Here is a 26,812-nt window from a genome sequence, read left to right as displayed (position 1 = left end):
GGAGTCCCCCGACGCCCGGAACATGTAGTTCCAGGTGCCGGGCGGTAAGTGGGGAATACAGCCGTTCGTTTACAAGTGATTGCGGCGAATGATAAAAAAGAAAAAATAAAGAAAAAAAATTAGAACTAACCCTGCCACCCCTGCCATCTGGTTCCATTCTCTGTTGATTGGGGGGAGGGGGGCTGGTTGGCGGGGAGGGGGCGCATTGCGGAACCTGGCCTTGGGGCGGCAGGGAGAGCAAATCCGGCCCTGCCAACACCCATTTTCCACTCTCTGATCACAACCTTGTGAGTTTCACACTTTCCTTATCGTTAAGCCTCTACCACTCCCACCAGCAAACCATTATCCGTAGAATCCTTTGCCACGTTAATCCTTCTTTTCTTTACTCTGCAACAGACCACCTTCATGACAAAATCACACCCCTATCCTGCCCTGATCTTGCCACTTCTCTCTACAATAGCTTGCTCTCCTCCTGTATGGACACACTTGCCCCAGTCACCACTCACAGAATCAGGCCCTGTTCTCCACAGCCTTGGCAGTTAGATGACACTAGAGGACTTAGAAGACATAGTCACGCTCTTGAGCGACTATGGCGCAAATCCAAATCCCTGCAAGACTTCACCCTATATAAATCCGCCCTTTAAAAATACAATACCTGCCTCCACACAGCCAAACAGACCTATTTCATCACACTCATTAACACCCTTTCATCCAGTCTCTGTCAACTCTTTTCTACCTTTAACTCCCTACTGCATCCCCCACTGCCTCCTACAACCAACTTACTCACTGCACAGGAGATTGCCAATCACTTCAAATACAAGATTGACACAATTAAAAATGCGATTGCCACTATCCAGACATCTGCCACTCTGAAATCTCCTCGTCTACCACCACATTCAATATTCTCTTCATTTGATCCTGCTACCGCAGGCAAAGTTGGTACTCTTTTATCCAACACCCACCTAGCTACCTGCCCCATGGACCCCATCCCCTCACAACTACTCTGGTCACCCTCTAGCTCTATTCTACAATCTCTTACTCACATCGTCAACCTCTCCCTTTTTACTGACATTGGCCGAATCCCTCTAAAACAAGCATTGGTGAACCCCATTTTGAAAAAGCCTTCAATAGGGCCCACCAGTCTAAATAACTTTGAGGCCCATCTCCTTGCTCCCATGTACCTCCAAACTTCTTGTACGCCTGTACTACAGCCGCCTGTGCCGCCACCTTACTGCTAACAACCTCCTCGACCCCTTTCAATCTGGCTTTCATCGCAACACTCAACAGAAACTGCCCTTCTAAAACGTATTAATGGAGTACTAGCTACTAAAATCAAAGGCCATTACTCTATACTCTTACTCTTGGACCTTTCTGCTGCATTTGATACAGTTGACCACCCACTCCTCCTCAATTAACTTCAATCGCTTGGCCTCCAAGATTCTGTTCTCTCATGATTCACCTCCTACCTATTCCAGCACACCTTCAGTGTCACCTATAACTCTACTTCCTCTTCTCCTCTTCCTCTTTCCGCGGGGGTCCCCAAAGGCTGTGTCCTTGGGCCCCCTCTATTCTCCATCAACACCTCCTCCCTGGGTCAGTTGATAACCTCCCATGGCTTCCAATACCATCTCTATGCTGACGATACCTAAATATATCTCTCCACCCCTCAGGTCACCCCTTCTATCTCCTCGTGTATTACCAATCTACTCACGGACATATCAACATGGATGTCACACCACTTCCTCAAACTGAATCTTTTTAAAACTGAGCTTATAATATTTCCTCCTCTCCAGGTCCCCTTCCCGGACTTCTCCAACAGCACTATGATCAACCACTCCCATCAAGCCAGGCTGATCGGCGTAATCCTTGATTCTGAGCCCCACATCCAATCAAAATCTTGTTGACTAACATTTCCAAAATGTGTCCCTTTTTAACAAATGACACAGAAAAGCTTCTAATTCACTCCCTTGTAATATCTTGCCTTGACTACTGTAACTCCCTCCTTGTTGACCTACCACTAAACAGGCTATCCCCCATTCACTCTATCATAAAAACTTCTGCAAGGCTCATCCACCTCACCAACCCATCAGTGTTCGCCACCGGCCTCTGCCAATTGCTCCACTGGCTCCCACTTGCCCAACATATAACATTCAAAATACTAACAATAACCTACAAAGCCATCTACAACTCTCCCCAACCTACATGACCCACCTCATCTCAAAATATCACCCAAACCGTCCCCTTCGCTCCTCCCAAGACCTCCTGCTTTCCGACTCTCGTCACCTCCTCGCATGCTCGTCTCCAAGATTTTTCCAGAGTGTCTCCCATCCTCTGGAACTCCCTACCCCAATCTGTCCACCTTTAGGCAATCCTTGAAAACTCATCTCTTCAGGGAGGCCTATATATACCTCAATATAACTGCCCTATCAGTTCTTCCATTAAATCATCCCAAACAGTTATTACCTTTTGTATCACTTGCCCCTCCTACTAGACTGTAAGCTCCCATGACCAGGGCCCTCCTACCTTCTGAACTGAAATTGCATTGTTAACTGTATTGTTTCCCTCAGTTTTGTAAAGTGCAGTGCAAACGTTTGGTGCTATATAAATCCTGTGTAATAAAAATAATAGTACATATTAGTACATACAAGTATGGTTGAGTAGATGGACAAAAAAGGTAGCATGCACTGTTATACCTAGTTATTACCTTGCTCTGTCAAAGTAAAGTTTCCCTCTAAATAACTTCACACATTTAGAACAGAGAGATATCTTACAAAATGTACGCTACTCTGCATCAATTTACAGCATTATAAAATATTATTAGTAACTGCTGCTGTCATAAAAACTATATGGATGAGCTAGCATCTTTAGCGGGTTGCCTGTGGCAGTGACTGATGGTGGCAATTGTAGGTAATTGTAACACAAACGTGCAGTGCTTTACCTTAATGTGAGTGTAATCCTTTCTCCCTTTTTATCTGATGGTGAGTCTGCATTGGTAAACCTCCTGGGCTGACAGTCTTATAAACAATATGTCAGGGGACTTGACAGTGGACACTTCATTGTGCACAGATAATGGAGATGTTACCTTGCAGCTTTTGCGCTGTAGACCGGTTTTGGCTCAGAAAGATATATGCACCTCAGTAAATCCATCAGCACTTGAAGAAATTTGTAGAAATATGTGACCCTGAACTAATGCCTAATAAGCACCCTTCATGCATGCAAGGGACTGACATCCTTCAAACTATGTAGATGAAATGGCATATGCTGGTTATAGCAAAGAAGGTTTGACTATTGAGTCCATTCATTAACCTGAATAATAAAGTTAATTCAACTCTAAACATTGAAAAACACCAAACTGACTATTTAATGTGGGCAGCTGAACAGTACAAATTAAATAAAAGTTTGTTTAAACATTTTATTTGCTTTCCAATGGCATATGGTTTATAGCATTAGACATTGAATACAATTCAAGTAGTCAGCTCAATAGAGATCATTTATTTGAATGCTGTACTCTGGGCAAAAAGCTAAACATATCACTTAAATACATAAATAACTAACATAAAGGCCATAGCTAAACATATCACTGAAATACATATATGTAAATGATCAGGTTGGTGACTCACACTAAGGAGACATGGTGCCTGAACAACACTAAAGCATTATCACAACATCTGCAGGCCATAGTAGTAGTTCTTAATTCCCTCATTGGCCCTTAAGCTTGTCCATGGATTCTTAAGTTCTTAAAGTACTCCAGCATAACCCCAATATAACTAGTAGGGATAAGGAATGTCAGAAATGTATTTTTATTGTGGAGATGTCATGCAATTCTGGTAATGAAAGATTTTGCTTCCCGTTTCAATTCCTACTACTACACATGGCCTCTGCTCTGAACTTTGCAAAAGTTTATGTTTTTTATGAGAACACTTCCATTCTCACACAATACAGCTGATCATAGAGGATAAAGCACTCTAAACTGGGGGCATGGAGGCGAGTCAGTTAAACACCCTGGATTCACTTACTTACCATTCTTCATGAATCATTTCTGTGAGTTTTCCTTAAGATATCTGTTTAAAGGAGAATTATGGGGAGAGTGAAACACACTCAACGCCATAATTAGAGCTGACATGTGACACTTAAGCTGTCACAGGTTGGCTCTAGAACTGAGTGATTGCATCAAGATTTGAGTGATTGCATATCGCTGATTGCTCAGTTCCCAATCTTCTCCCTGCCAACAGCGATGATTGTCAGTCACCGCTCCTCACGGGGATTCCCACTCCTCTCTCCATTCCTCCAGCGCTGCCTGGAGGGATGGACAGGGAGGGGGCGGGCACAGCTGGCTCTGCCACTAGACAGGCAGAGCCAGCTATCAATCAAGCAGTAAGGTGGATTCTGACAATATTGTCAGAATCTTTCCCGGCTGCAGTGTGGCTCTGCGCTGTGAGCATGTAGTGGGCAAAAGCCCACTTTATGCTGGGTTTTGGGTCACAAAAGGACATTAGTAAATGTCCTCCTGTGATCCTAAAGAGAACCATGGCAAAAATAGTTTGGGCCATAGTTCTCTTTTAAAATGAAAAGGTATATCACTTTTAGTCACATCATGTCAACAGAGCTAAGACAAAAGGTTACAAATCTAAAATGTTACAATAGGGTACATTCCACACACTACGAACAGGGCACTCAACAGCTGTCTGCCTTCCTGCTTTGTACATTTTAAATCGTTCTTTTATAAATGCCTTGAAAACATTAAATGTCTTTCAGAACAGTTTCTTTTGTGAGTTATCAAGTGCACTGAAAAAATAGCCTGATGAATGTTTACCCTCTGCAATGACCTAGTTGGAATATGAATTAGAGAATGCCATTCTTTTATATACTATTATACATTTGAAAAACATAAAATGGCAATCTTTTTTAACAAATGAAAACATTGAAGTTAGCAACAGAAATACTCACAAGAGCTGCCATTGCCCAGCCTGTCTTATTGTAGATGAATTCTAAGTTATTTCTTCTCAGATAAAGCAAGCCTCCGACCAGAGACACAAGTAACGCCAGAGCTATTGTGCCAGAATAATTAGGTGGCCTGAACACACGGATCTGTTACAAAGAAAGCAAACATGAATCATAAAGTAAAAACAACTATTTCTATTCAAACTCTGTTTATACATTGTCTTTATGAAGCTGTAAAAATAATTGAATGAATAGAAAATGTACCTTGCCACAAAAGTTGCAATAAAATGTTCATTGTAGGGGTCACCTGAATCCTCCAAATGCATAACATAATTTTGAGATTGGACCTCACTATTACTGTCCTCAATAGTAGCCTATTGGAGCCACAACATCAAGATAATGGAACCTCATGTATTCCTCCAAAAGTAACTCCACCTAAAATGACTTTACCTTTAACTGTCGTTTTACTTTGGATGCTGTTTATGATTCCAGTAGGGAGATTTTACAACAGGCCAAGCCTGGCTTTTCAGTTGAGCTACCATGGTCACCAACCTAAGTTCCATATATATTCATGTACTATCGGACAAACAGCAATCATTAACTACAGCTCTTGAACAAGTAGAACAGGGTAATGTTTTAAATTTCACTAAAGGCCTACAGTCAAGAAAGCTGTCATTACTGATGATACTGAAGTAATACATGCATCTTCAGGCCAGATAATGCCATCTTTAGGCAATATTGTCTTGTAAAAGTATTTTATTTTCTATGCAAAAAAACCTCAACATTTTCTAGTTTGACCAGTGCTAGTTTTTTTTTAAATAAAAAAACATCTTTATTAAAATGTATAAAAACACATAACATACAAAGTCTCAGTGTAGCAGTAGCATAGTCGGAAAACAAAAAAAAAAACAAAACCAATAGAGATACACATAGTAGATCCATAACCATACAGATGTAGTATTACAGTGGAAAGATGAACGTTTCATGCCCTATGATGTTGCAGTGAGCCATTGCTGCTTAGTATATGCATGACATGTTTTACACGGTCAAAGTTAAGAGGGCGTATGCATCTCCTTCTCTGCTTGCGAACAGCTCAAAAAAGAATAATCGTATGGGAATTTATAAAAGTCTGAGCCGCGTAAGCCGCACTGGGGCTTGTAACGTCTTCAGTTTAGTACTGCGAAACGCAAAAGTCGCGTGCGGTGCACGGAGTGGAGAAAGTAAACTGAGAGGTATGGAGAAGGAGAAGGCGAGAAAAAGAAAGAAACAAAGTATCGAAAATAAGTAGTAAGGGTCGGAAACGGACCATCCAACCAAGTGAGAGAGTAGGCCAGAAAGGGGGTATGGGGAGGGCAGGCATGACGAGGCAGCTAAGACAGAGAGGAAAGGGTGGGCTGAAGTAGGTGGATAGATAGTTAGTTGGGGGACCCCTCCATCACAGCATCCAAGGTAGGCGGCGCTGGGCCTACCCCTGAAGGGTCACCATCTGCCCCTTCTCTGGAAACTTCCAGCATTACCCGGGCGTATTTCTCAGAATATTGGAAGGCCAGCCATGGATTCCAGGTGGACCTGAACTTCTCCTCCGTGTTTTTAAGGGTGGAGAGGTCTTCCATATGGTACAAGTCGTCTACCCTAGCAATCCAAATCTGGAGGGAGGGGGGAGACGTACATTTCCATAAAATCGGGATGCACGCTCGGGCAGCATTTAACAGCTGTATAGCTAGGGATGATTTGTAGCTACGTATGGAACATTTTGTAAGGTGTGGCAAACAAGCGGCCGGGTTGTTTTTCAAAGTCAGCATGGTTAAATCTTCCGTGATCTCCAGGACCCGATCCCAAAATGGGGAGATCTTCGAGCAGGTCCAGAATATGTGGAACAGGATGCTAGGAGCTGACTGGCAGCTCCAGCAGAGGGTGGAGACCCCGGGAAACATAGAGTGTAACAGGGTGAGGGTACCCTGCCCTGGTACCCTCACCAGGGCAGGGAGACAATTTTGTAGCTAAGTTCCTGAGTTTTGCACGCAATAGAAGATTTGTGGGCTAATGAGTATATACAGTCTTTCTGCGATTGGGTAAACTGCATGTCAAGGTTTCTTTCCCACTTGGCGAGAAAACCCGGTTCCGGTGTTGAGGCAGGGCTCACCATGGCAGAGTAAATACGGGACACTACATGTCGGACCTGCATACACTCTTGGCATATTTGTTCAGACTCCGTCAAGGGCCGCGACAAAGATGGGCATGTAGGAATAGAACCCAGAAAGTGTCTAAATTGGAGAGCGCTCCAGTGCTCCAGGGGAGGATCAATAGATGCCCGTATCTCGTCAATGGATTGCCACTGGTTCCCAGTGAGGAAGTCTCGTATCTGGAAAATCCATGCCTCGCAGAGGCGACTTAATTTGCCCCTCCCCATTCCTGGTGGAAAGTCTGGGTCACCTAGGATCGGTGTCAGGGGTGAGGGGAACGGCAATAAGGTGGTGCCTTTAAATACAGAGCATGCCTTAGTAATGTATAATAAGCAAAGTTCCCCGAAAATACGGTTTTAATTCTCATTAAAATTTGGTTACATTATCATTACCTGTTTGATTATTATAGACAGCTCCTATTTTGGGATTCCGTATTTTCGGGAACTTTGCTTATTATAGATTGACGCTGGAACCCAGGAGTTTTTTGTCCACTTTATTGTTATTTGAGGCGCTTCTCCTTTCCCCATTTGTTATTATTTTCATGCCTTAGTAATGGTCGGGGCAATGGTCGTGGGATGGTCACGGAGTCGGCAGGGAAGAGGGGATGACAACCCAGCTTTTGGTCTCCCGATGACAGCACCAGTCCACCACTCTAGTGAGTAAAGATGCCTTGTAATATTTTACAAGATCAGGGAGGCCTACACCTCCAGAGTTTTTAGGCAGGGACAGTACAGTGTGTCATAGGCGAGGGGGGGTATCGGCCCAGACAAAGGTCGCAAAAAGTATCCGCAGTTGAATGAAAGAAGATTTCGTTAGAGAGATTGGAAGAGCCTGGAACAAGTAAAGGAATTCACCCAGCCAAACCAGGAGAGCATCAGGGAGCGCCAAGTTAGGAGATCTTGTTTAGTTTTTTGAAGTATAGGGAGAAAATTGAGATCAAAGAGGGTTTTGCTATCTGCCGATAGGTAGGTGCCTAAATATTTAAGGGAGCCACTCACCCATGTGAAGGGGGACTTGACGCGTAGGGTCTCAAGGTCTTGATGGGGCAAAGACACGTTTAGGGCCGCCCATTTTGTGAAGTTAATCTTGAACAAAGAGCCATAGATGGGCAGCTCTTCTAGTAGTACCGGGTCGGAGGTCAGTGGACGGGTGAGGAAAAATATCAGGTCGTCAGCGAAAGCAGCTAGTTTGTGTTCTCCGGAGTGGGACTAGGACAAGCCGTGGATGGAAGGTGCGGCTCTGATTCTGGATAGAAAGGGTTCGAGTGTAAGGATGAATATAAGCGGGGAGAGGGGGCAGCCTTATCTTATGCCGTTGGCTATAGGAAAAAAGGTCGATTTAGCTGTAGTATCATTTACACAGACCGCTGCAGAAGGGTGTGAGTACAGTGCTGAGATCTATTTTAGCATTCCTTCACCCAGCCCTATGTGACGCAGGGTCTCCTCGAGAAAAAGCCAGTCCACCCGATCGAATGCCTTCTCCGCATCCGTGGAGAGTATCATCAGAGGAGTCAGGTTCGATCAGGCGGAGTGGATTACATTGAGTACTCTGGTGGTATTATCTCGAGCCTCCCTATAAGGAACAAAGCCCGACCAGTGCTAGTTTTGAAATAAATAGTTACTGTAGAAAAAAGGTCATATTTACAAAAAAAAGTAAAAATGTATTTAATTAAATACAAAGAAGCAAACAAGTTAACATTGGTTTTGTAACAAATTAATGAAAAAAAAATATTTAAAAAAAATAGCTAAAGAACGGGAGGTAGGTGTTACTTAGTGCTGATTAGGGTTAACCAAGGGTTACAAAGGGGTTGACTAGGAACAATTGTAATAAAAACATTTTTTAACTGACATTATTAGGGTTATTCACAAAAGGGTGAAGAGTTTGGAGAAGGCAGGAGAAATGAACAATCTAGGATAACATACAAAGCGTTGGATGCAGTGGTGTAAAGCACGCCGCCACTGGACTCTAGAGAAGAGGAGACTTGTTCTCTGGAGTGATGCATTACACTTCTCTGTCTGGCAATCCAATGGATGTGTCTGGGTTTGGTGGTTGCCAGAAAAATGGTACTTGCCTGACTGCATTGTGCCAAGTGTAAAGTTTGGTGGATGGGGGATTATGATGTGGGGTTGTTTTTCAGGGGTTGGACTTGGCCCCTTAGTTCCAGTGAAGGGAACTGTTAAGGCATCAGCATACCAAGACATTTTGGACAATTTCATGCTCCCAACTGTGTGGGAAGAGTTGGGGATCGCCCCTTCCTGTTCCATCATGACTGCGCACCAGTGCACAAAGCAAGGTGCATAAAGACATGGATGAACGAGTTTGGGGTGGAGGAACTTGACTTGCCTGCACAGAGTCCTAACCTCAACCCGATAGAACACCTTTGGGATGAATTAGAGTGGAGACTGCGAGCCCGGCCTTCTCGTCCAACATCAGTACCTGACCTCACAAATATGCTTCTGGAAGAATGGTCAAACATTCCCATTGACACACTCTTAAGCCTTGTGGACGCCTTCCCAGAAAAGTTGAAGCTGTTATAGCTGCAAAGGGTGGGCCAATTCAATATTGAACCCTACGGACTAAGACTGGGATGCCATTAAAGTTCATGTACGTGTAAAGGCAGGCATCCCAATACTTTTGGCAATATAGTGTAGCTGAACTGGAAAGTGAGCTGAATTGGAGATGTTTTCAGTATCAGCTATGTTGTCCTGGATGTTTCCCTTCTCCTGCCTTCTTCAAACTCTTCACCCTTTTGTGAATAACCCTGTATATCAATAGATTCAGTAAACAGGAAGCGAGTTCAAATCTTCACAGCAAAACAGAAATAGAAAATGCTTTTCTTAAGTATAATAGGGGAAGGCTAAACCCCCTGTCATATTTATTTACATGGAGTTTAACCAAAAGAAAAAAGGTTTGGATAGACATTAGCCTGCTCGTCAAACACAAATGTCACATTTAGCTTATCGTAAGCCAGAAAGCTAGAAATCTACTGTTCCTGTGCTGGGCTCAAAGCATTAAGATCTTGGTGCAGAAAACCAGTGATATGTGAAAATATGTACCAAGCTCTTGGCTCTACTAGCCGTATGTAGTAATAAGCACTGCAGCTAACACTAATTTGGGTAGCGCATCTGTGTCTGGGTTATTCTAATGAGACCTATGCAGGTCTCTACAGTGGCTGAGTTTACTTTGCACAGTATCTTATAAACAAAGGCCTTTAAATAAATGCTTTGTTCTTTCATATAACCCTAGATTGTCTTGAACTGCAACAAAACTATTACTTGCCTTGCTTACCTGTGACAGGTTGCTAGAAGCAAACTAATCTTTACAGCTATTAGAAAATGTATAACTTATAAATAATAATAAACATATTATTATATAAAACACATTTTCTGTATAAAATAGCATTCAATACTACAATAAACACCAAGAAAACCTGTCTCCAGCATAATTTACTCAATGTTACAGTGGCAGAATGCATGCATGTAGAACAATGTAAGTGGTGTACCATGAGTCAGTCAGAGTTACTTGGGAATACGAATAATAAATTCACTGTGGCAGATGTGAAAGTCTTTCAGAATATGAGAAGTATAGGGAAAGCAGAAAGACATCTATTATGTGATTAAAAATAAATGTGAAAACATGTGATAAAGCCACAGTACAAACTGAGATTCGGATATCCAGAGTTGTGCAATGTCATAATATTTACATACATGGACATCTGTTCTGTCAGCAATCCATTTCGCAAGCTGCTCTGCTGCAAACCCAATACGTTGGAGGTCGAAGGTATCCGCTCTCTTGGGTTTGCCTTTGGCTGGGAAGTGCATAAATGTGGGAGCTGAGTTCATGTTAAGCTGTAACAATAAAAAAAAAGTTCACATACATATCTTCTGTGAATAGGCAGCATTGGCATAAAGTATACAGCAGTAAATATACTTAAAGCAAATATATTTTAAAAGATTTTCAAACTGGACACCAGCTTTAGAAACTTCAACATAATAATGACATAGAGAGAGAGAGAGCCTAACTCCACTCCCCTTTCATGACACAGCAGGATGCTTGTTCAACTGCTCTTTATACTGACCTAAGTATTGTATAAGCTACTGGTCAAAAAGTTTTATTGGAATGTAAGCAGTTCAAGTCCAGTGAATAACCTGCAATGGTACAAAGGGTAAGCAGTTAACTGCAAGAGGCGATAAAAAAATGAAATTTAGGTTAATAGAGTTATTCAAAAAGGCCTTTTTTCAGGAAAGAAGTAACAGGTTAACAACCAGTGGCGTCACAAGGGGGGTGCGGGGGGTGCGGCCCACATCCGGGTGACACCATTGGAGGGGGTGACACCAAAATGACTTGGTCATTTTGGTGTCACCCCCCTCTGAAAAATCGTGCGCTCGGTCATGGACCGAAACCCCAACAGTATCAGGAGAGAGGAGGGGACCCGGCGGCATACCTTATCCCGCCGGGTGGCTGTCTCCTCCTCTCTCTGCCGGCGTCCATCACCAAGATGGCCGCCGGCAGGTATCAGAATACTGTCGCGCGTGCGCAATGATGTCATCACGCACACGCGTGGTGACGTCGCGCGCAAGCGCGGTGACGTCTTGGCGGGGTGACACTCGGTTACCGCTCCGGGTGTCACCCAGCCTTGGGACGCTCCTGTTAACAACTCACAGTTGTTCTGCAGCAATGTAAGTAAATTAAGCCTTAAAAGTTTATGCTAATTACTACGGGTGCCCCAACTTCTGTTGATACTCACTAGTCGTATAAAAGCAGTGTTGGAACAGACTGTGTTATTGCACCCTCTTAAGCAATATATGGTCAGTATTGTACTGCAGGAAGTAGTATATTGCTCTCAAAATGGCAAAAAATGGCAATTAACAAAGGAAGACAGACCATTATAAACCTTAAAAGCGTAGATCTTTCCTTTAGAGAAATTGCAAAGAAAGCCAAGGTGACAGTGAGTACAGTTTCCTAGACCATCAAAAGGCACTTGGAAACTGGAGGAAACTCTGACAGGAAGAGGTCTGGCAGTCCCAAAGCCATAACAATTGTTTCCGAGAGTCAACAGCTTGCATGACAGGCTGCTCGCAGGACAACAGCTTCAAGCACAGATTAAAACTGATCAAAGTAAGCAAGTCTCAGTTTCAACTCTGAAGAGAAGACTTCGAGCTGCAGGTTTGACAGGTGGAGTGGCAGTAAGAATGCCATTGCTAAGATGGCAAAATAAGAAAAAGATGCTTGCCTGGGCCATGAAGAACCGCCAGTGGACTACTGAAGACTGGAAGAAGGGATTATGAACCAATAATTAAAAATTTTAGATCTTGGGTTCATCGTGCAGGCTTTTTGTTGGCCGTTGAGTAGGCCAACAACTGTCAAACACAGAGGAGGAAGTGTGATGGTCTGGGGCTCTTTTGCTGGATCCAGAGTCAGCAACTTGCAAAGAGTGAGTGGCCCCCTGAACTGGTGTACACCTAGTTGGTCAGGGGTTCATCCTACAGCAAGTTAATGACCCATAACTTACCTCCAGGATGTGTCAGAACCATTTTAGTAGAAAAGAACAAGACGGTAGGCTTCAAATCATGAAATGGCCAGCACAGTCGCCAGATTTAAATCTCATCGAGCTGGTTTGGGATGATCTATATAGAAGGGTGCAACACATTTGTGGGTACTTCTGCAAAAGTGTTGGGAAGAACGTTCCAAAAAAATATTTGATTTCCATTGTAGAAACAATGCCACAAGTGTGTTCGACTGTGATATCATCAAAAGGTGGCTACTTTGATTACATTTTGTTACAGAAAACGGTTCCACTTTTGGATGTCTAATTTTTTATCTGTTCTATGCTTTATTTTCAAAGTACATTGGGACATTAAACTGCATACATTTCAATAAAAACTGGAAAAATGGTGGTGTCCTAAAACTTTTAACCAGTAGTGTATATGTATAATAGGTTACAGAATAGTAAAATAATTTTGAAGTTGAGAATACACAATTTGGTATATTTCTCTAATGTTCTTGAATGTAAAATGTGAAATGACACGCTGTTGTTGGTTCCAAAGCAGGATCTTCTGCTGGATCAAACTACACACATTTTCAGGGCTTGTGTCCACCAGAACATGTGAGTTAATTAGCACTGTGTGTTGGTTGATATGTGATGCCATGTGTTTTGAAAGGCAAATTATACATCAAACACATTTCCAATGCAATGCAACTCATGGTGGGAACATATTCTATTGATTGTAGATATCTAAAGTTCATGCATTTTTTCTGTGATGTACAATGCAACAAAATGCATGACAATGCATGTGGTGAAATCTATACCTACTGGCTCATTCACATGAGAGGCATGAGTTTGCTTCAATACTTTACCAATTAAGAAATACATGGATTGGGGGGATAAAGGTTGTGGAGGACATTTGAAGCTCCATCTAATTTAATGTGAAAACCTTGCTGTGCACACACATGCAGTATATCAGTACACTACCCAGTAAACCCAGAGTGTCAGGGAACACATTAGCAATTACAAAGTATCCAAAGCCCAAACTTTTTTGTTTTTGTTTTGGATAGAGTGGGGCATGCATACAACCCCTGTCCGGTTTTATCTGTCTTTACACTCTATGTTTGTTTTGTCAATGGGGCAGACAGTGAAGGAAAAACCAAACTTTTGAGTTGTCATCAAACCAGAAATAAAAGGTGAATCTTCCATTTTCAAATCTCCTTTCACTTCTTTTGGTATATACAAGACAGAAAGTGAAGACCCCCCCCCCCCCCCCCACACACACACACTTTCCAAAATGATACACAGGTGGTAAAAATGAAATCTGACAAGCCGTTGCATACTCTATCCAAAAGAAATTCAAAATGTTTTGGCTTTTGATAAACTTTAATAATGCACATGTTGACACCTATATGTATGAGGCATAAGTAGACCTCAACATATTAATAAACCTTTCAAAATCACACCAGATGCACTGGTTTCTATGCAGAAATCAATTATGTTTTTTTCTACCTAGATAAATCCACAGACAACCTCCTTTGGAGGTACCTGGGATTATAATATGCTTTCACAAAATAAAGCAATAAAAGAGCAAATGCATGAACCATTAAAACAAAAATGATGTATTTATTATTGATTTGCTTGCAAAATCAACACATTGGAAAAAATATATATTTTGCCCAGAAGGTGCCCAGGTGGGGATGTCGGCAAGGGGCCAGCAACTCATCCCACCTACAGGTTTTCCACTCCAAAACAGGGAATAGTTTAACTGTTCTGTAAAGTAAAAAATGTGGATTGTTGGAAACATTTTTGAACAGATTCAAATTCACTTAGTAATACATAGAATGAAAAGTTGAGTAAAGCGCTTTCTCATTAAAAAGCAGATGTTGGCAGAATCTTGCCTGATACATTTTTGAAATGGGCAATTTTTGAAGAGAGAATCTTGTTTGAAAACCACTGTGATAAATAGAGTGAATGTGGAAAATCAAATCTTGGTCAAAAAGGGAAAAATAGATCCTACAACTTCCAAAAAGTTTGCACTGCAATCTGTATGCTGGGGCTAATGGGAAAACACTGGAAAGGTTGTAAGATGACCGCATACATGGGAAAAATGTTGAATAGCAGAGTGGATAACAATCAAAGAGGAAGTCATTTAAGCAGCCTGTATGGGGCCCTTGTATTAGGATATTTAAATAAAGCCCATTGTGGAAACATAAATTGTTTGGAAGCGGAACTATTATTTGAAGACTTAGTGTAGATAAGTTGCAAATGGCTGCATGTTTGAATGTTGTTATATGCAAGCAAAAGTATTTTACTGCTTTTAATGACAAAAACCTTAAATGTTTAGAAGTGAGGCTGACTGTTAATATTGGAAGATAAACGGACGAGAAGAGGATATACATATACATGATCGTTTAGTATAAGATAATAATAGTTTCTGAACAATGATAGAGTCTGCACAATGACCTCTCCATCACAGATAACGAGTTTGTCAGGGTTAAAATGGCTGAATAATCAAATATTCCATAGTTTGCAAAGGTAATATAATAAGGAAAAACATGTATATTTAACCCTGAAGCAAGAACAGATCATTGCCACTTGGGATCGAGTATAAGTGGATGGATGTGCTTAATAAATTATATCTAGATTGCAGACGTAGCCTGAATGGTACAGAAGGCAGCACTACTGACATGGTTACTTAAAGCTCTGACTCTGGAATAGATTTTACCCAAAAATCTCCCTCTTTTCATTGTAGTTATAACCAGCATGTCCAGGTTCACTACTGGCCTTCACTAACAGGTTGTGTTGCCACTTATTTTGCTTTAAAACTATTCTGTGCTTTGTCCATGCACATGCAGGGAAAGGAAACAGGGTAACTTTCATGCTACCCCCACCGGTATCAGAAACCTTCATTTTGCAGCTCTATTTGAAGCCCTGTAAAGGGCTGCTGAGTATGTGATACTGTTGGTGCTTCCATTTAATATGAACCTTTTGCATGACCCTTCATAGACAAAGCAAATTTACCTCAAGCCCAATTGAGGTTTAGCTTCAGGATTTTAAAAAAATGGTAAGACTGCAGTGTCTTTCCTTGTTTTAGTCTCCTAAAGTAGCCAGGGTCATTCTAGAGAAGCCTTAACTCTACCAGCAGATGTAGAGTAGGACAGAATGAAGTAGTGGTCGAACACCTTCTGCTGAGTTGACATGAACGCCATGTCCGCAAAAACAAAGTGCACGAGCCATAGGTATTATTGACCTTAATCATTGTTGGAGAAACTGTGTATACTGTTTTCAGTCTGCTATTGAGGCCTTGACTTTAGGCGTTACACCCCACACTTGATGCTAAGAGCCCCCACTCACAGCTCACTGTGCAATGAAAGTGCTTGGTTGGGCAATAAGGGCATGTGCATTGAACACTAGGAAGGTGAGTGGGACCTAGTGTCAAAGTGCTGTGTGTGTGTGGTTACTTTAGTTATTTCATGAATAGCTTTAATATTATCTGGGTGATTACTCTGTAATGGCTAGGGGCTTTTTTTTCAAATGAATTGCTAATGATTACCTATAGGGAAACACATTTATTAATAGCTTCATAACTGGAGGGATTAATTACGATCAACGCTCAGAGCACTTGACATTATATTAAAGGAGAACTATGAGGTGATTGATTTTCACTCATCCTCATAGTTAGAGCCGATGTGTGACAATGAAACTGTCACACATCGGCTCTATTGATCGGGAAGTGAGCGAACAGATACAGTGGCTCGCTCACTTTCTGATCACCTCACTGCAGTGAGCGGTGACTGGAGGAACGGACAGGGAAGGGGGCGGGTACGACTGGCTCTGCCTGTAGATAGGCAGAGCCCGCTGTCAGATAGCAGGGTGGATCTCCACAGTATTGTCGGGATCCATCCAGGCTCTGGCTCTCTTTGTATATATTGAGCTACTGAGCTTCGGGTCACTGGATGATGTTAGTATACAGTATGTCCTCTCTGTGACCCTGAAGAGATCTATGGGATAAAATTACCCCATAGTTCTCTTTTAAGAATGGATGGGTGAGATAAACATTTTCTAAAACAAAGCTGCATGGGTGACAGTATCTAAGTGTCCTCTTTAGATTGGTACAAATAAGATTAAGAGCTCATATGGAATTTTTATAGGGCAATTCCCCAAATAAAAAATATCACTTGCATAAAAAGTTCTTGTGCGACTTTTGCCTTAGCCTACTGCAGATCAGAAACAGTGCTCCTCACCCTATTTCTGCTGGTAATCTCACAATATGTGCAGGTTAGGGACTTTTCAGCACAGAAGTAGAGGACCTTTGTTTTGCAGTAAAGCCCAACAGTAAACAGTGCAGTAAACTATGGACTATGGCCATAAAGGTTTTTTTTTTAACTTTAGACCCATATTATTTGTTGCCACAACTCTGTTCTCTATACCATATTATTTCTGCTTAGCCAGTTCATCACTAAAGGTACAAATAGATGTAAAAAGATAAATAAAAACAATTTAGATCGTCGGCTGTTGACTCTCTAATCACATAGTATTACATAGTTAGTCAGGTTGAAAAAAGACACAAGTCCATCGAGTCCATATACTCGAGATACCTATAGAGGAAAAAAAAAACACTTTCCCCACTTTTTGCATTTATCAAGTGCTTTTTCCATATACTTCCTTAAGCCTCTAGAATACATATTTTGTAACTTGCTGATGTTATGCTCTATACACTATTTGATGCTTATGTCATCAGTTATTGTACTTTTGTTTTTTATCTGGAAACGTCATAAAAATATTAACCATAAAAAAAAATAAAGCACACATAATGAACTAGGCTTATACACAGTTAAAGTTAGCAATAAAGCGGAATTAACTGAAACCATATGACACTCAATGCAGACCTTAATTAAGTGTTTAATAAAAAAGGAAGCAAGATTGAAGGGGAAGAGAAGGGAATGTCAAATTGCAGAGAGGAGGAGGGAAAGAGAAAGATATATTGGTAGTGATATTAATCATACTGCTTGGGGCAGCAAAAATGGTCACTCAAGGATGTTTCATTCTAAAGCCTGCAGATGCAAGTGTAGGGATAAAGCTGTGGTTTTAAAATCCTACTACTGCTATGCTAACTTTGTTAATGACTAGGATCAGAGCAGAGTATTTATACTATTCTATGTTCACGTTGCTGAAGCAAAAATAATGCTGGGTCATCTGACACACAGATGCCTGAGATACGGAAGTAAACAGAGCCAATAATGCCTTATGGTAAGCCTTACTATAAGTTATACTAAACTGAATGCTGCAGGAGATCAGCAACACTGAGATGCAAAGGATAACACATTTGAAAAATAATTTTGCTTTTTAAAAACAAATGCTAATCGTTTATGATATCCATAAATTTGATGTTAGGATTTAGATGTACTTTAAAGTTAAACTCCAGGTTTAAAGATGCATAATAATGTATCCCTGGCCATGGTCATGGCGATCCTGTAACACACTGCAGTAGCTGCTCTGTGAGAATACAGAGAGTTGCTCGCTCAGCACTATGGCTATTTAGTGAACGCCTAGCATTGCCCCTCGTCCAATCAGAGAACACTAAATATCCATTATGCCAGCCAAGCAAACCTCTGTTCTTTCATAACAGAAGGGAAGTCGCTCACCACAGGGCAGAACAAGCCCCAAAAGATCACTGTAAAGCACTGTAGTAGCTGCGGCTACAACAGTACTTTATAGGGTTACCATGATTCTGCCAAGGATAAGTTATGTATACTTACTTTGGGCCATGCTGGACCAATGTAAGGATACATACATTTTTCAGGAAAAAGGCAGAGACCGATATCATATTGCCCCAGTAGATGTACCCATCCCTGAACTACATATGTGTAGAAATGTGAACTTAAAAGGACTACATCTCCTGGCAATGTAATATTCCAGCACATGTCCACAGAGTCACAGGCATGCCATAACAGGAATGTTATTGGCAGAAAGAAAGTCTAAAATGTATTTAATTCCCCAGTATGTGTACATTTGTATTCACCCTGAATGGTGAAGTTTCAACTGTCTCTCCTTAACCACAATAGATGCATCTGTACAGCAAATGTTAGTAACAGAACAGTATTTTATGATAAGTTCTACTGTTCAAACGATTAACTTAATTGCCCAATTAAAACACAGCTTATATTGTTTCATTTTGCAATGTTATTTGAAATTTATTTGGAAAGGTAAATTTCCATTCCATTGCTAACCTAATATTTATGAGCAGAAAAAGCAAGTTATTATATAACAGATGGCTTTTTTATGGAAAGGTGTGGATTATGTTAATTCACAATAGTAAAATAAAAACCACATCTGCTCTTTCCTTCCCAAATTGTCTTTTCTTCAGAAAATGTATTCGGTACCTTAAAGCATGCAGTACAAGTCAGCATATGGCCAAGTATACATAAAGTCAAATCAATAAAGGACTTTGCTGCAACTCAAACATTCCTATCTAATGTATCTTGAAAAGTGCATGACATTTTATTTTGTTCGGGATGAGAAATCTGTCATTTTCTTCCTGTTTTTGCGTGCCAAAAAATGATTTATGAGGACATAAAAGACAAAAAGCACAATTTCTGCAAAACACCAGCATGTATAAGAACACATCTAGCTACCTGCATTTTAACATGTGTTCCTAATAATAAATTTACACATTTATCAGGGCACTTTGACTTGTATATCTCTAGGATAATGTCTCAGTCCATAACGGTTTAAGTAACTGGTGTATAAGCATTGGCTATAAAATGTTAACATTTGTTGTAAATAAACGCCATGACAGACTTTCTGTATTTCAGATGTAAACAGCATTTTCTGTAAAGATATTTTATTTGCCCTTTATATATATATTAAAAGAAATTGAGTACAAGTTAAGTGCAGCTAAAATACAAGAGAACTGTGCTCTGCTATGGTCCAGCTAATATGTAAATCACAGGTACTATAAATATTGAGCTCCCCTTTAGCACTGCATTGAAATAAGATAATCAATGTGGAAGGTAGCCCATTCATTTTAAATAGGCTTCTAACACATCACAATGCAGCAACAAATGGACGTGACTAATTTTCAATCAAAACACATCACGATGTATGGCATGTGTCGTGTGGTGTGCAGCAGCCTGGGTGCATTGCCACACATTACCACACCACTTATACTTAAATGAGTTAAAGCTGAACTGCAGGCAAAAACAATTGTAAAAAAAATATATTCATCAAAAGCCACAAAGGGTTGGTAGAGAGCAGAGCTGTGGGAGGAACCCAGCAGACCCCACCTACTATAGATTGCATGCAGAAAACTACAGGAGGGGGCGGATACAAGACCAATCACCCTCCACAAGGAAAGAGATCAGCAGTGACTGGTCTTTATTACAGAAAGCTCCTACACAGAGGCAAAGTTACACACTAAATGACTACAAATAGCTGGAAGAAATACACAAACACACCAAGATTTGAGAAAAAAATACACAATTCTTTTTTTAAGATAATATTTGCTTATCCCAGAGTTCAGCTTTAAGCTTTCAAAAGGTATGCCACTGAGGAAGCGTTGAGTAATCATTGGTTGATGTTTCCTCTAATTCTTTATACAGCTGTACAGCATTCATACTACACAGTAGTATATTAAAGTAAACCTGTTGTTTGACAGATACTGGTCAAGCACCAGGTCCTCTTTACTGTACGTAGCATGCAGAACCCATACTCACCTTCTTCTCACTCTCCACTACCCAGAGAAACACGTGACACTCCCCACTACCCAGAGAAACATGCAACAATCTCATTGCCTTCCCACAATGCCCGGGGCACCTGTGCAGCCAATTGCCAGCCCCAGCGCTGTCATGCAATACATTAGATTGGCGAGGGACAGAATGAATGGTAAGTGAATGCGCCCTACAGTCAAGTGAGCCTGTTATTTGCAGAATAGAAAAAAAGTGAATGTTCTCTTAAGACTCTTAAAACATATATAAACCCTAACAATTAACTTATTTTATTTGCTGCCTTTTGGTTGGTTAAAAATACCATTGAAACGGTTATGTTACATCTGCTCAATAAGTGGAAAAAAACCTGTTAATCCTATCAGAAATCCAATGAGTTGATAATGTCTTATGATCTCTGTCTCTGCTGTACTGTTCAGAGTTAACATCGTTTCCATGTTTTTCTGTGGAGTGCAGAACAGCCCCCATGCTATGGAAATAAGAAGAGTAGTAGGTGTATTGTAGTTTTAACACACTTTCTGTTCTGGGGTGACAAAGCTGTTTTTCCCGAGATGATCACCAGATGAAAATAAATAAAAAATTATAATGCAGATTCACGTCTAAGGAATGGTAAGCTGCAATGTCTTACATTTGTGTACTTAGGTTTAGATAAAGCTTAATTTCTCTCTGCTAGGATATACCAAGAAACCTGGACTTATGAGGGAAAAGATCCCAGTATCTCAGTTTGGGTCCCATCTTTAGGTAAGTCCAGGATTTTATTTCTTTAATCCTTGCAGTGGGGCTACCCCTGCACTGCAAGGATTAAGTGCTAGTTTGTGTCTAGGTTAAAAAAGAAAGTTATACTGATGCTTCTTCTTAGACAGGCCCTTCCAGTGTCTGTCCCCCTCCACTGCAGTGGTCTAAGGTCTCATAAATCATCCACATTTATATATGTCTATAGACGTGTGGACACTCAGGAAGATTCCAATGCTGCTGTGGAGGAGACAGGCTGGAGGGAGCGCTGTGATAGCTGAGCGGCTCGGAGCTTCAGGTAAGTATATCTTTGTTATTTTTCTCCGTAGACACAAATGAGCACTTAACCCTTGCAGTGCGGGAGTGGCTCCACTGCAAGGGTTAATAAAACGTTTTCCTGGAGTTCTTCTTTAAATAAAGCAAAACAGTATTGCGTAGTGCACTGTAAACTCATATAAATCAATCAGCAATCATCTAGCTTTGCTATAACTACTCTAAAGTGATGAATGGTCAAATCTGTTCGGTTACTGTGAGGTACAATCTTTTACACACAGTATCAATCTTTGCAATACCAAATTAAATAAACTTGAAAGAGTTGAAAGGATAATGGTACAAACAATAAAGGACAGAGGACTTTTATAAAAACCAGCATGTGAATAAATGATCTATTTTTCTGTGATTTCTTGTACAATACAATACAATACAATACAATACGGAAATAGAATAATATTTTATCTTAACTTATGTCTAAATTATAGGAATAAACAATATTATTATTTTGTTATTATTATTATGAATATTATTATTGTTTTTTACCTGCTGGAAGACATCTGCTCCTTCATCATAGTCCACAATAGTGAAGAAAAGTTTGTTTGAAAATGCTGAAGAATATCGCCATGAATTTGCGAGTACTTGATATTCTTCATTTGCTTGCCTGTCAAAATATAAAAGTTGCATTAATATCAGTAATCTGATAACGAAAGAAACTCCTTCATACAGGGAATGAATTAATCTTAGTAAGTGTTCAACAGATGAAGGTACATGTGTGCGGTAACCCATGGCAAGCAATCAGAAAACAGAATTCATTAGTCCATCCCCTAAGCTGTTTATAGTCTAAAAACCGAAGCGATATTTTCACTTCTTGACATACACAAAGATAGGCATTCCGTGAATGTGCTGCCTGCTACACTGCACTGACAAATGAGAACAACGGCCTATTCGAAGACATTTTTCAGCCTTACCAATCAACTTTTCCTACAACAGAAGTGGCCAGAGATTATCTCCTGCAGTCATCCATACCCAACACACAGCCCAGCTGTCATTTGAAGCTGTCAGAATCACAGGTAAAGGACAAAAAGCATACTGTTGTTACCATTAAATCCCCGCCATTGTGACAAATCATTATCCTACTCACTACTGGGAGATCACCAGCTTATACCATATTATTTTAAATATGCAAGCGTATCCGGCTTATACCATATTATTTTAGACCTATGCGGCAGTAGAAAAACTATCCCTATCACTTTGTAGTGCACATACAGTTAGGCAAGTGACAATGTAAGAAGAGATATAAGATGAATTACAAACTAGGGACCCAACTGTATTGTTATTTGTTCTGAATAGCTCAGTCTGTCAGTATGAGACACTTCAAGTCATTAACAGTCACTCAACTGAGTAGTTAGATTTATTTATTGCTGCTATGTCAAAGGTAGTGTGATTATGATAGGGTGAGCAACCGTGAGTGTGCATGCCAGACAGACACCACGGGACAGGAAAAGACATCAGTCTGCGCTGAATCAGAGACCGGCACCAGTGCTGGAGAGATTGCTGAATACAAGTGGAAGAAAGAAGGGTCACGAGGCATCCAAGGGGGAGGGGAAATATGACTTTAATGTCAGTTTAAGGCAAAACTCTTTTATAGGCTTGGGTGGTGAGTGATTAGAACCACTGTCGGGTGTTTATTGATGCCTGTGTACCCTCAGCCTCTCTAATTGTTCTGATCACCAATGTCACCATGAATGAAAGCATGGGTATATCCAATTTTGAGTTGCCACCAGAACAGAGGCAATCTTCCAATGGAGATACTTATTTCTATTACTACTGTCTAAGAGGGGATATCCCTCTGTGACTCTCCCCTCCTCTCTCTGCCAGCGTCCATCACCAAGATGGCCGCTGGCAGGTATCAGAATACTGCCGCACGTGCGCGATGACGTCACGCGCATGAGCAGTGACGTCTCGGCGGGGTGACACTCGGTTACCGCTCCGGGTGTCACCCAGCCTCGGGATGCCCCTGACCTTAACTATTAATAAAAATGTTGTTTATTTGTGTATCATACGGCTGTAGATCCTCAAATCATCTCTGAATTGGTGCGGACACTGTCCTTCCTTCTGGAGGGTGGCTACTTTTGTTCCCCATGGTCCCTGTGTGTGTTGTAAAGTAACCACCGCTCCAAGCTTACTCCCATGATGGACTACAATCTCACATTAAGTTTACTAATTTGTATTGAGATTGTAGATCATCACAGGCTTGGAGTGGTGGCTACTTTACAACACATACAGGGTGGCTGTTAGACCGATCCCTTGAGCCTTGCTCCACCTCTGCTCCAGTGGTCTAAGTTCCAGAGAGTCATCTGTATAGGGCGGGAAGACACCAAAGGATATTCCATCACTGGAGCTGAGGAGGAGACAGGTTGCATGGACTGGTCTAGGAGCCAACCGGGATCATGGTTTGGGTGAGTATATCTCTGTTTTTTTTAGCTCCCTAGACAAAATTAGCAATTAAGCCTTGCAGTGGGGGCATAGCTCCAGTGCAAAGGGTAAGATTTTATTTGCCTGGAGTTCTTTTTTAATTTTTCTGCTACTCTGGATGGTCTAGCTTACAAAACCTTTACTTACATCAAAACATATACTTTTATTATTCCTTTGGGGCTAATATTAGTGCGCTTTTATCTAATAAATGAATAAACCAGCAATCTCATTGCTTTTTGTTTATGATGGAACATGTAATTTGAGGAATACCGAGTAAGCGTTTAGTTACATTAAGTCCCCCAAGGTAGAATTCAAATTTTGAATGTGCTTCAACAAACTCTAATACTATAAGTATAATGATACCGGAGTGGTAGGTTATGTATGGCAAGTGACAACAATGGGCCTACTGGGAAAGATAATGGGCCTATCTTTCAAGGTGAGAAGAGATTAACAGAAAAAAGGAAAGAACTCAGCGAGTGACCGGAAATTAAGCTATTTGTTTACGCCAACTTGCTGATAATATCTTATGTGCATGAATACATGTATGCCATATAACCAGACAAGGTCAGCGGAATGGATTAATAATCTTCAAAACTTATTTACAGACTGCAGTTTTGCAGAATTCAAAGAAAAGAGAAACACATTCAATTATAGTTGAACTTTTAAATTGAGCCTTTTATTGAATATAGAAAATGCAGCTTATCTGTTCAGGGCTTGTAATAACCATTCATATTGGCCAGAGCCCACCTGATATCCCAAACAGCCCACCTGAGAGTGACCCTGCAGAGACGGCCATAGACTCACTATGGTGGGCTCTGCAGGGTCTCAGGTGGGCTGGTCACACAACTGCACACCTCTTACCTGTCAGCCCTTATCCGCTGTCCGCCTCTTCCTCCTCCACGGTCGCTGGCAGGCCCCCGCCTCCTCCATCACTGGGCCCGCTTCCTCCTCTGCTGCTGACGCCGGCCCCAGCCTCCTCCTCCACAGCTGCTGGCTGTCAGTGACTCAGCAGCAGCTGTGAGGAGGAATGCTCCGCTGCACAGATCACTGACAGGTTGTGAGTGATTAGAACCACTGTCAGGTGTTTATTGATGGCTGTGTCTTCATTAGAGAAATTCAGCCTCTCTAATTGTTCTGATCACCAATGTCACCATGAATGAAAGCATGGGTATATCCAATTTTGAGTTGCCACCAGAACAGAGGAAATCTTCCAATGGGGATACTTATTTTTATTACTACTGTCTAAGAGGTGATATCCCTATTGGTGGTGACAATGTCCTTCCTTCTGGAGGGTGGCTACTTTTGTCCCCCATGGTCCCTTTGTGTGTTGTAAAGTAACCACCGCCCCAAGCTTACTCCCATGATGGACTACAATCTCACATTAAGTTTACTAATTTGTATTGAGATTGTAGATCACAGGCTTGGAGTGGTGGCTACTTAGTAAAAAAAACTAAAAGGAAAACCACAACATAAAAGAAGAAGAGAAATGCTTACCTCTCCAATCTTTGCTCTGCAGCAGAGATACAGCCACCCCATGTATCCAACATTTCTGGGAGTGTTGAATGCCTTGATCCCTCTGTATTCCGTGGCTCCATCCGTTGTCCCCTATGCCGCTACAGGACTTGACAATTGAACATTCACTTTGCAAACAGCATTACCCTAATGGCTAAGCTAATTGAACATTCACTTTGCAAACGAAACATTCTCTATTGCATTAGTAACCGCAATAATTCAAGATTCTGACTTACTGTTATCTAAGTGTCAGAACCCTGAGATTATAAATTATAGATCTGAAAGGTAAACCGATATATATATAAACCTCTTTGAAAAACACCTCCATGTGTAATAATAAAACGTAGAATCATCAGCACTCCAAAAGCATTTCTTTTTCATTCATTTATTATGAAAACAATGTTCCAAAATAAAAGCCAAAGTTCCAGGTCCTCACAGGATCCCTTATTTGAGGCAATACAGAGACCACTGTGATGCAATGAAGAAGGAACTCTGCAAGGTCCTGAAACATCAGCTTTTATTGAGTTAACACATTTTTTACAGTAAATTAGTGAGAAGGAAATGTTTTGCGTGCTGCTGGTAACATTTAACATTTGATTGGATTACAAAGGCGGCACCATCCGTTGTTGTCATTGCAAGTACCCCACAATTTTCACAGTTTGCATGCAGTGGAGTGAAGCTCCTTCATAGGTGATAAAACCAGCTCATAAAGGGGGGCAGATTTCCAGATTCTTCTTCTTAAAAAGAGAATAATGAACAGTCCTAACACATTGATACATACTGTATGTGTTTTTACAATAGAACCCTTCTTCTAAAATGTGCAACTCTCTCTACTAGAGAATGCTGATACAAAGCTAAAGGGTTACAAAAAGATGAATTGAAATATATTTGAATGTTTGCTTTCCTAAGATCAATGTAATATACAGTACGTACTTCCCATAAGGCATAGGAGTCCCACATGACATCCCACAGCCACTTGGTTGAAAGCTTTTACTAACCATGTTGCCAGATTCTGGAAAACTGGATTTACAGTAAAAACATTTAAACACTCTTCTCCTATACAGAAGACAAATGGATTAATACACATATTAAAGAAGTACTCTGGGGAAATAAAATGGCTTAACCCTTGCAGTGAGGCTACCCCCGCACTGCAAGGGTTAAGTGATCATTTTCATCTAGGCGCAAAAATAAAGTTATACTTACCCCAATCTCGCAGCTGGCTGACTTTTAGTGTGCACCCTCCAGCCTGTCTTCTGCACTCCAGGGATGGAATGTCTCTCAGGGTCCTCACATCGAATACACTGTATTGGACGCGATGACTCATAGGACCACTGGACTAACAGCCAGCCAGCTCTGAGGAACAGGTGAGTATAACTTTTTTTATTTTCGCACCTAGACAAGAAGGTACTCCCCACTGCAAGGGTTAAGCCAGGGGGACTCATTAGGTCGATCACGATCTACAATTTGATCACAAAGCGAACACT

The 26,812-nt window shown here is 41.1% G+C and overlaps 1 protein-coding gene across 1 annotated transcript in view; it reads right to left on the bottom strand.

The window, feature by feature from the left end:
* The window catches only part of TUSC3 (tumor suppressor candidate 3), a 144,157-nt gene that overhangs the window by 57,850 nt on the left and 59,495 nt on the right, over positions 1 to 26,812 (bottom strand). The window contains exons 5-7 of the mRNA XM_018565112.1: positions 21,885 to 22,002; positions 10,832 to 10,972; positions 4,948 to 5,088 (exon numbers count right to left, since the gene is read on the bottom strand). Coding sequence (XP_018420614.1) covers positions 4,948 to 5,088; positions 10,832 to 10,972; positions 21,885 to 22,002 — 400 coding nt within the window. The remainder of the gene's footprint in view (positions 1 to 4,947; positions 5,089 to 10,831; positions 10,973 to 21,884; positions 22,003 to 26,812) is intronic.

This window comes from Nanorana parkeri, unplaced genomic scaffold (assembly GCF_000935625.1).
Source record: "Nanorana parkeri isolate BGI_ZX_2015 unplaced genomic scaffold, ASM93562v1 scaffold814, whole genome shotgun sequence".
Classification (NCBI taxonomy): domain Eukaryota; kingdom Metazoa; phylum Chordata; class Amphibia; order Anura; family Dicroglossidae; genus Nanorana; species Nanorana parkeri.
This window is presented reverse-complemented; position numbering and strand designations above follow the sequence as displayed.